The following is a 12,027-nucleotide window of genomic DNA, read 5'->3' on the forward strand; positions in this document are numbered from 1 at the left end:
AATCATCAGCAAAGAGAACTGATTAATATGAATTAATCATCATAATGATTAATATGAAATATTTCGTTAATTATTAATTCTACATAGTTAAAAGACGATCTGGCAACAGAGCTAAGCGAGAAAGAGATAGCGCTATCCGCTTTGTTGAATGATAGACAAGGATAGCAATACCATTTGCTAATCAAACACTGTCATTATAACGTGTAACTCACTAGGGCCTATAGATAAAATACTAATGCAATCCTTATGCTATTTTTCAATTGAAAGAATTACGCTAGGCGCACACCAGATATAGTCAAGAGACACGTTCAGTCACAATACTTAGCTGCTTATGAAGACAGGTCTAATTGCAATGACTAAACAGCGTAAATTGCGTCATAAAGGTGCGTTTTAATTTGTGTGTAAATTTTAGATTAAAAGATTAACCTAATCTTTTAGGTTATTTCGACAAATTGAAATCAACCCAATCTGAGATCCTTACCCTGTCGTGGTCAACGACGGCATTTACGCACAAACGAAAATCCAGCAACAATGTGAAGCATGTGACTAAACGTGTCTGACCATGTCTTGTCTTGACTAACTGGTGTGCGCCTTGCCTTAGGCATTGCAATAATACTTGTTGTGAGCCAACTTCACTGTTGTTGGCTAATGGATTCATTCAGATCAGTGATAAAATTCTAACTGATGGTCACACTTAACATATTTTTTCAACCTGAATCAATTACAAATTTAAATGATACAAAAATAATTTAACCTCAAATACAACAGAATACCAAACAAAATGTTCGGTTAACCCTTATCGGCAATGACACAAATGTTTGTAGCTATTTCAAGCTTTGTAGACATGTACGTTATGATAGACTTGCAGTATCGTTGGATAAACTAATGGATTAATACACCATGTTATTTGAAATATAAAGTTACCAAACACAAAATAATGCTGTATTATAATCGATCTCAATAGAATTTATTAATTTTCAAGTATTCTAACATATGAGATAGAAGAGCAGGTTGATTCAAGTACCTAGCCTACCTACCTGTTCAATCTTTTTTAATTTGGATTTAAGTAAATCCAATGCATTTGACAATAAGAAATTATAAATACGATTAGTTTTCAATGATTTAAAAACGTTAACTTAATTTCTTTCAAAGATAAGAAAAAAAACAAGCTTCGTAATGTGGCTTTGTTAAGAATCCAAGCTAATAATGAATCCTGAACAACTGACGTTTTATCTAGTTTATGTGAATGCCTATATCCTGCTTTTCAATGAAACAGTGAACCTATTAATTAAATTTCATCACTTCATAATTAATTAATCACTTACTAGATAATTATAAGCCTTGAAGTTGTAGTTTTCAACTTTTCAAGTTCCATCACAAACACCATCGATCGATTCATCGATTGGCGTTGGCCCGTTGCCGGCAATAGCAAACACACTCCAAGCAGCCATATTGTTTTTCTGATCAAGAAGCAGTGTTGCCACTCTTGCCAGTACACCAGACAATAAAACGTCTATATGGGTAGGCTAACGCAACACTTTTTGTGTAGTCGATTCTACATCGTAAAAGTTGGCCAACAAGTAAAGTATCCGAAATAATAACAACACAATATTGTATGGGAAAGAAAAACATATTATAGTCCTATTGTACAATACATTATTTTTGAGGGCTATTTATATTTACATCTGAATCACTTGAAAATGACAAGTTGAAATATGTTGTACAAAATAAAAAGAGTACTTTGATATTAAAATTTTATGTATCTATTTTCTAATTAAAATTCATTTTCAAATATTCTTAGAAATACAAATTTTCATTTATTCATCTTATTTTCAATATATTTTTCCTCGTGAGCAAGTGCGTGGAGAAAATTTGAAAACGTTGGAAGCACCCCTGGCAGAATTTTTCTTCAAAATCAATTTATCAATCAGTTTGCATGAGAAAATACAAGCTAATATTTTAGTAATTCCTTGTTATAATAACCAGCTGTGAACCTGTTAGAAAATATAATTTTATATTGTAAGTTATACCTGATATGATGATTGTTGATGTAGTGTATTTTGTTCTATTGCTGATGAAAACAATAAAATTTTGATTTAATAAATGCATAATAATCCACTCTTATCTTGATACTTAGGAGAAGAGGTATAGAGAATAAAAACAAGAATTCAAAAAATACGTACTTATATTGTATTATGTAATTTTAAAAAGGCACTATGTAGAACAATAGAAAAATGTATAAGTGTTACTGCCTATGGTGAGTTACCATATTTTCTGTACAATATTGAAACCTTGTTCAGATATTAAACCATTGTTCCTGAATTCATACATAGTCATAACTAACCGTACAACGATATTTCTCATATTATATTATTACTATCATACTACTGCAAAATCTAAGCATTTTTTCAGGATACATCTATGATATTTCGGAAGAATCTGCCTAGAAGGGTATTCTCTTTGCATTGTAGTCATAACTCCGTATGTATTAAAAGACATTTGTCTAGAATCTGCCTAGAAGAGTATTTTCATTTAATTGTAGTCATAGCTCCGTAAGATAAAAAGTATTTTTAATACATTCCATTTCAATACAGTTCAATATGCTCAAACCTGAAAGTTTCCCAACAGTTTACTAGTATTATAAAGAGTATTTATGAATAATTAATAAGAGTATTTCATTGGGTTAGAGTATTTGGATGCAGTGAGTAATAGAATCGTTTGAACATACAATGAAATGTATACCGTTGATGCGTCAGAATGTAACGCATAATAGTGTTACACTCGAATGCTAAACTTTCTACTGTACGTACAACATTTATAGCATATTATAGATAATACACGCTACACTAACTTCTTATGGTCGCTAAAATAATTTACAGAGAATCTACACTAAAATCTTTCATACAAAGTTGATTAAGAATATTATTATGTTCCTGGCTGATATAGAAATTTTTATAAAAAAGATAAAATTTTAAATAGTATAACGTCCAAACTGAATGTCAACAATGCACAAATATGAACAATGCCAACCTTAACACACATGCAGAATACCTGATTAACAACAACCATCTCCCTTGAATTTCCACAATAGCCTTAGAAAATAAATAATAAAAATATATAATTTGTGTGCAAATACAAATATTAAAAACGTTAGCCAATATTTGACAAAAAAAACAATCAATGTTCATTAAAACTGGAAACAGTATAACGCCTGGTAATCTTTCTACAATTTTGGCATTAAATTTGACACTATTTCACATCGATGATACTGAAATGCAGAGCATTGTGATTCATTATACATTCAACAATCAATGATTTATTAATAAACGCTGATTAACAATCAACCAGTCCGAAATAGAAAGGAGAATTACTTGATATATATCTTAATTTGGTTAAATTACAAACAATATCCAGACAGTAAAAGAGTTGACCTGTAAAATTGTAGCTACACAACAATTCTATTACTATAATATCAACGCAGTTCCTTATCAATTCAATCGGATCTGGTATAACCAGCCTTTTTAAAAAGAAAGCAAATATTTATGATTTTACAGTTATAGGAGTAGCCTAATAGAGATGTGAATAGCAAGATGGCGACTTTCTAGTTGAGCACCAGAGATCATGCGCAGTACTATCATCGAATTGATTTGAATTTTGCTGTGAATTGGGACAGAATGCCATGTGATTTGTATAAGTTAAAAGGATTAATTGTACATTCCCGAAGCTAAATATTAACAGGCAGATTATGACTGCTGGGGCTCTGGTGTGGCTGGAGGTTCCCCAGGTGTGAGGGGCGTAGACGGAGCCGGCGGAACAGTCTCCAGGTGTGACAACGTTCTCACAGCTTCTGACTTTTTGTGCACGGGGAGGGTCTGGAACATTTCTACAAGCGCGTCCATTGTCACATCGGGTGACACCTGCAAAGCAAAGCAAACAACATAATGAAAACACAAAGAAAAGTACCACAACATCACTCACAACACAACTGTAAGGTAAAGCAAACAACATATTCTATGCTCCTCTCTATTTATGCTAGGGATAGCACGGGACTCCTCCAGCAACATACATTTACCCAATGAGGGTGGCCCCAATAAGTGTGTCGAACTTTAGTGAACGGACATGTATTCGAACGAAAAAGAAATTCATGTGAAAGGCTTCAAACGAAAAACAGCAGCTTCTAACATAGAATAAACAATAAATAAACCACTGGAAAACTATAAATTAAATCTCACCTCAAATAGAGCAGTGAAAAAAATATTGTAGGTAACAAAAAATCGAAGATACAAAAACCTAATCTCGAAACACTTTGTTTGAAGCCTTTCGCTGATGACAAATGTATGACGAACATGCATGTTCACACATGTTCAATACACTTCACCTGTCGTTAGTGACCACCCTATTTGTATCATAGCATGTGACAATGACAGCAATAATAAACTTCCAGCAGTCATCAGAAACATAGAATCAGTACAACTATTCAAAAAAATAGTCAAGGAAATATTAATTGAAAAAACTATTTACAATGCTGCCGCGACTTTCAATTTCAATAATAATTTTATCAAGTGATGAAACAAAATTCTCTAAAAATTGATATTTGACAAATTATTATAGTAATAAGTAGAGTTTTATGACTTCATGGCAAATGTGTCTAATCTTCAATGTTTTAGTATACAACTATAGTGAGGTCCACGTTATAATGACAGTGAATAAAGATAGAAGAATAGCGATGCCGATTCTCTGCATTAATTAATCATATTTCTACACAGTCAAAAACATAATTGGCACCGTTGTGGATCTAGAAAAGGATAGTACCACCGGCTTTGTCGAAAGATAGACAAGGATAGCAAAACCAAAGTTGATCAAATACTGTCATTATAACGTGAACCTCACTATAGTTATAGGAATAATTATCATCATTATTATTGTTTTGACATATCACCAGTCATTTGAGTGATACTCAAAATGTGATGTACCATGTGACGATTGTGGATAAATAAATAAATAAATGTTATAGTATTAATTTTTTATATGATATTCCACGAAATCATTTTTGAAATAAATGAAGGGAATAAGAAAATAATGAATTATGGCAAATAATTTCCACAGTTGGAAAAAATACTATCGGTGGTCTCATTGGCTCAAGATTTATATTTTTTGATTATGATATTATTTATTAAAAAATATTTATTATTTTTCCATTACTATCATTACCATGGATGTACTTGTGGTCATGCTTGAAAGTATTAGGTCAATTGAATAAAATCTAGCGATTGCTAGTTCCAAGTAGTGAGTGATTTTAAAGAAAATTAGAGTTAATCTTATATGTATTGCTAGAACCGTTGACTAAGTTGCTAGTCACTAGATCCTAGCTTTATTCAATCGACCCATTGTTATTAATTCACTCAATTCGTACTTCAATAGTAAACCTCGATTTTACAGGCTCATAAAATTCATTAAAACACCGTTCTGTTACTAGAATATATTTATCAAGGGGAGTATGCGCAATTGCACATGCTCGGTTTAGACTGTGTCTAGCCCATCAATTTTTAAACTCGAGTTTAAACCATAGATCAGTATGCTTATTCAATGTGAAGCCATTGAACGCAGTTTGAACTGGCTCAGAAGTAATCAAGTTTAGGGTTTAATCCAGCAATATGCGTGAGAGGGATGAGCAGTGAGCCATTCTTTTCACTTCAGAAACTGAAGATTAAAAAAAAAAAAAAAAAAAAAAAATGTTAAATCTTACCTGCAATGCAGTTTTTATCTTTTCTATGATGGCATCCCGTTGGATGCATTTCAGATTGCTTGCAATCATGGAGTTGACACCACCGCTCTTCTGTTCCGATAACCATTCAACAACGGCCTCGTTGTCCTCCCACAGGTATGCCTGTTCAATCAAACAAATAATTGAATATAATAATGTTAACAATGAATCACATGTGATTGGAAAGCATGGTCCAGTCAGCGAGTAAATATTTAATATATTAGTCTGCAAGTCATCTTTTGGTATTTTTCATTTTTCAACCACAGTGTGGGGCTGTTCTTCACAAGCACAAGACATTTTCATAATACAGTAAAGGGCTGTCAGAGTCAAGTCATCACCAGGGCGCGGAATCGGGAACATTGTAGATATATTTACAAAGGTCTTCGCATTCTAACTCTATATTCATTATATATATTAAAGCAATGCTTACTATTTCTGAAAGCGAATCAGGAGAAAATGGAGTTGAAAAATGTAATTCATTCTTATAATACAAGATCCAATCAGACGCTCAATGTAACAAGAAGAAGACTGCATAAAGCTGACCAAAGTCCCTCAAATGTTGCAATTAAATTGATGAATTAATGATGAATTAATTGATGAATAAATTGATCCACCTCTAATACAAGGCCGCGGCCTACATGTTGCAACGTCGCAGTGTAGGCCTACAATCTAATACATGATTGGTGAAAAAGATCAGCTGGTATTTTCTAAAATCTTTTCCACCAATCATGTATTAGATTCTAGGCCTACACTGCGACGTTGCAATATTGTAGGCCGCGGCCTTGTATTAGAGGTGGCTATGATTCTATTCATTTTAATGTTGAAACTTGAAAGTTGTTGAATTCTCGTGCCAAATTCAGTAGGTCTCATTGCAAACAACACCATTCAATAATGATGATTTCAAGGTGACTACCGAAGCATGAGATACATTCTGAAGGAATTGTTTCGCTTCAGTTTTTGAGAAGTATTTCGATCTTCAAGATAATATGTGTAGTGGATAAATAAATATCTTATCTTATCTCATCTCACAAGCAAGCATAAAAATATCACCCTGCTTTGGACAACTCAATAAAGTAAATCCAGGAAGTTTTGGGCTTGTGTCTGTTTTTCTTTACATTATTGTGATATTTTAAGCTAATAAATGAATAAAGTAGTGCAATTAAAATATCGACTACACGCTGGGAACACAAGAGAACTGTAGACCTCAGAAAGTGAGAGGAGGAGAATGCATATTTGAAAGCGTAGTCGCATAAGTTTGCTACGCAAACAACATAATTGAATATGATTGTTATACTTTTCACACAAACAGTACAAGTGGAGTTAGGATATTAGCTGGGAATAAAACTAACTGTATGACTGTTTCATTTATTTTATTCATTTTATTTATAATTTCTAAAAAGAAGCATAAAATTGTTTAATAAATAATCATACTATTATGAGGTCCACGTTATAATGGCAGTGCTTGATTAGCAAAGGTATTGCTATCCTTGTCTATCATTCAACAAAGCGGATAGCACTATCTCTTTCTCGCTTTACTCTGTTGCCAGATCGTCTTTTAACAATGTAAAATTAATAATTAATCAACAAAATATTCCATCTCAATTATGAAAATTCATTATGAAATTATTGAAAAATATAATTTCTTGCTTAATAAAATATAATAATTGATTATTTTAAACGAGAATGAAGAGTGTAATATTACATCAATAAACCTGTATCAGCTACCGTCTATAGAAGGCATAGACTAGACAGAGGATCGGCAACGTTGTTCTACTATCTTTCTCCATTGTCCTTATAACATAGACCTCACTACAGCTTTTGTGAGTAAATAAATAAGTATGGCGGCTCGCACATTTGAGAAACAAGCAACATGAGTCAGTGCGCGGTCACACTAACAATATTTTCATGAAATTCTTCAAATAACATCGTTATATTAAGAAAAGTCAGCTGTCTGACTCCATTAAAAATGTCATGTGTTCTCCATAACTTGATCAAAATCAGAGGAAATTCCATCACAGATGGAAAAGATGACAGCTTTTGGAGAAAAAATGCACCATCTTATTATCAATCACTAAATAAAAATGCCTTTTGAAAAATTATTTGAACTGTATAATCAAGATCGTTTAAAAAATTGATTTCAACGAATTTTATTTTAGCTGATAGTATTATTTTATTTACAATACCACTCAAAGTTTTTTCTATAGCATCTCGTTTAATATTGGCTTGCCTGAAATACTACATTTGTAGTGAATTCAATAAAGTGTATTTCTCAACAAATTGGACACATTTGTAGTTGAATGAAGCATTTTCGGACATTTTCGTTTGTCTGACAATTGATGGATTTTTTCGTCATCGAAATTTATTTTTAAACAAAGAACAGATCAAGAAGATATCAAGCAGGCATTTGAGCGACTTAGACAATATGCAACCTTTCGAAAAGCTTGTCATGTGGTGAGAGATACGTGTCTGCTCCACACAGGTGACATCGATCTCACATTGATGTATAGTGAGGTCCACGTTAACTTATGATGGCAGTGGAGAAAGATAGGAGAACAACGTTGCCGATCCTCTGTCTTGTCAATGCCTTCTATAGACGGTAGCTGATACAGGTTTATTGATGTAATATTAACTGTTCATTCCCGTTTAAAATGATCAATCATATTTTATTAAGCATGAAATTATATTTTTCAATCATTTCATAATGAATTTTCAGAATTAAGATAAAATATTTTGTTAATTATTAATTCCACATTGCTAAAAGAAGATCTGGCAACAGAGCAAAGCGAGAAAGAGATAGCGCTATCCGCTTTGTTGAATGATAGACAAGGATAGCAATACCATTTCTAATCAAACACTGTCATTATAACTTGAACCTCACTATAGTGTGTGAATGAATGGAAAATCACATTCAGATGCGAAGTTGATAGTCGCGTCTTGTTGGTTGCTTCTTTGCGAGCAGACTACGGCCACACATGCAGAGCAGCTTCATTCACACAGCTGATGCATTCGCAGGTCAGAAAAACTCTTGTTTAAGAAAAATTGCTTGTTGCTTGCTGTTCAAGTGTGTGAGCCACCTAAAGGTGCGTACAGATTTACGCACTGCGAACACGAGCAATTCACTTTTAATCAGCTGATTCCCAGGTTTTTATATCTGTATCTTACCGTTTCTGTACAAATACAAATATAATCAGCTGATGAAAAATGAATTGCTCATGTTCACTGCTTGTTAACCCTTTATAGGGCACTGGGATAATAGTTTAGTAGATTTTTGCAATCCTGGTTTTGTAGTGGTGAGGTGATAGGGGTATAATAAAAGATAACCTAAGCTGTATAGTGATTATTTTATTCCTCATAAGATGTTACCTGAAGCTTTATCAATTCTTGTTTCGCTTTTACTTTTGCAGGCTTCATTCTTGAGACATGAATGAACAAAGCCTGCATTGGAGTAATTCCAACATTGAATTGTGAGATAAAGATTGGACTTCAACTACAGTAACTACTTCAAAATATATAAACAATTCACCAGTGTTTATTTCATCAATTCAATTCTATATAAGCTTATCTTTTGTGATACTTCAAAATGTATATACAATTTACTAGTGTTTATTCCATCAATTCGATTTTATATAAGCTTATAAATTCATTGATTGTAATACTTGAAGAAATATATATTATATATATTCACTAATGTGTTTTTCATCAAATTATTCATGTGATTGAAAGATATCACTAATCTTCCTCATCATGTTTCACTTCTAAAGTTCAACTATAGTGAACAAATGATCATATTACTCATTCACTTAGTTGAATTTATTCTATTGCCAAAGTGAGAACAACTTATCCTGGTCATCTATTGAAGTGATTTATGATGAATGCTAAAAGTGGGAAACTATTATCTCACTGCTCTATAAGTACCAATATGATGGACTCCATAAGATACCTTTATAGGGCAGTGGGACAATAATTTCCCACCTCAAAACTCTATGAAAATTAAGTATTTAAAAAGGAATAAAGATTTCAGTATGTTTATAAAGTACTTTTGAATGATTCTGTGGAAGAAAATCGGAAAAATTTAATGTCCTTCACTTCTGCCCTATAAAGGGTTTTAATCTGTACGCACCTTAAAACCCAGAAATTAGAATGACAACATCGCAGTACTCATATCTCTGTGCTACTTTTATCGATGGAAATGGAAGAGTGGGAACAAATGTAAAGATACTTACGACAGTTGTTCCTTTGTCTTCGACGAACCATCTTCGCAGCATGGCCTCCGCTTGACCATCACTCAGGCTGGGATGTGCCTTCACCAGATCTCGCTTCACGCTGTTCTCAAGAAGCAATCTCCTCAGCCTCCAGTGCAGGAACGATCTGCACTTTCTCCATGGCACGATTTCCTAAAATAATCCAACAAGTTACCTTATTTTTTCTCTCCCTATTATTTTGATGATGTACTTATTGTATCAATCAATCAATAAAGAATAAAGTGAGACACATGCATTACGGAAATCAAACAGAAAATGAACTATTTCCTGTTTACATTGATGAAAAAATTGGATGGAAATTTTTGAATGGAAATTGAAGTTAGGTTAGTTTGATGTTTTGAATTTCATTCAACATTTTTCGTTTGTTACGTGTGATTTACGCTCGATTCCCACACACATCAGAGACAGTGAAAGTGCCCGGTACAGTGAGACTATTATTCCCATGCGTTCTAATGGGAGTATTCATACTAGCTTGGCCGAGCTGGGTGGGAATAGTCCAATAAGAACTCGAAGGAATTATATTCTCACTGAGCCGGTCACTTTATGTTACCGGTATATGTAAGCCGGTATTTTATGTAAATGTGATGAGAGTACGTTTACAATTTATCTCTTTTCTGTATAGGGCTACTTTTATAGAAATAGAAAAATTAAAATCTTAGTACCCTCTTTGAAATATTTAATCACAACATGTTTCGGACATTGATGCCATTTATGGGACTTGAAAATGGCATCAATGTCCGAAACATGTTGTGATTAAATATTTCAAAAAGGGTACTAAGATTTTTCTTTTTCTTTCTATTTCTAAGTTTACAACGTTTATTCTATTGTATAATGTTGTGTACAGAAATAAAATTTCATTCTATTCTTGAAAAGACTTGAAATGTTTGCAACACATATAAACAATTTTGTCAAAACATATGTAAATATTCTCACACATTATCAGCTGAAGAGCACACCCGAAAGCATGCTCCTGTGAAATAATATTTTTTATTAAAATAGAGTGGATTTTTTGACAACATTTCAAGTCTCTTCAATTATTATGGAAAAGTTCCACAACATTCACGCTAAAAACTTAATTATTCTATTTAATTAAGGTTAAACTCCACAAGAACTAATGAGAAAATCGGATGACGTCTTCAATCAGCAGTTACTAACGATTAGACTAGTACAAATAATTAAGTCAAGTTATTTGATACAAGTATGAGCAACCGGTCCTATGTGTAACTTAGAACTGTGGAACAATATTGAACAGAATTCTCCAGCCGAGACGACTAAGGTTGCACCCTTCAGTCTGCTATAGTGATTTAATAAGATGAACAAACGTCCATGCCATTGGCAGGATTCGAACCCACGAACAAGACGGTGCTAGCAGACCGAAGTTTGTAACGTTCCTTACCACTAGACCAGCCTGGCTGATTCAAGTTTTGCAGCAGGCTTGTGGGAATCATCCGCAATGAAAAAATGCTACAAAATATTTTAGTTTTAAGTTTCCAAACTAAACTAATAATACACTCTAATAAAACAAACTTTTTAATTTTTACAACACAGCAAGGGAAACCGTTTAAGCCTGTAATTGAAATTAATAATAGTATAATAGCACAGTCTAGCTCTTCCAAGTTTTTAGGGTTAGCCATCGATCAGCACTTGAATTGAAAACACAGATCACCTTACAAAGGTGTTGATATCACACACTGCTTCGTCACTTGATTTTCGGTCCAGGAATAATGATTTGAAAGTTTTGAATTTTGAATGTTGACATAATACTTTAAATGGGCGACCACCAACAAAAATATTGACCCCATTTTTAAAAATAAAAAAAAGCTATAAGGATAATCCTACGATTGAATTATAATGAAACAGTAAAAGAACATTTTTCCTCTTTACAAATAATTACAGTATATAGTCTTTATATATTGGAAACATTTTTTGGAATTAAACAAGACCATTACAATATTATAAAACTAGGGAACTACCATAAATATGAGACAAGAAACCAGGACA

The 12,027-nt window shown here is 32.9% G+C and overlaps 1 protein-coding gene across 1 annotated transcript in view; it reads right to left on the bottom strand.

Annotated features, from left to right (window-relative positions):
• Positions 1 to 2,176: 2,176 nt before the first annotated feature.
• LOC111055638 (acetyl-CoA carboxylase) overlaps positions 2,177 to 12,027 on the bottom strand; it is a 155,191-nt gene continuing 145,340 nt past the window's right edge. The window contains 3 exon segments of the mRNA XM_039441418.1: positions 2,177 to 3,917; positions 5,747 to 5,887; positions 9,988 to 10,158. Of these exon segments, the coding sequence (XP_039297352.1) occupies positions 3,744 to 3,917; positions 5,747 to 5,887; positions 9,988 to 10,158 (486 nt within the window). The 3' untranslated portion in view covers positions 2,177 to 3,743.

Source organism: Nilaparvata lugens, chromosome X (assembly GCF_014356525.2).
Source record: "Nilaparvata lugens isolate BPH chromosome X, ASM1435652v1, whole genome shotgun sequence".
Lineage (NCBI taxonomy): Eukaryota > Metazoa > Arthropoda > Insecta > Hemiptera > Delphacidae > Nilaparvata > Nilaparvata lugens.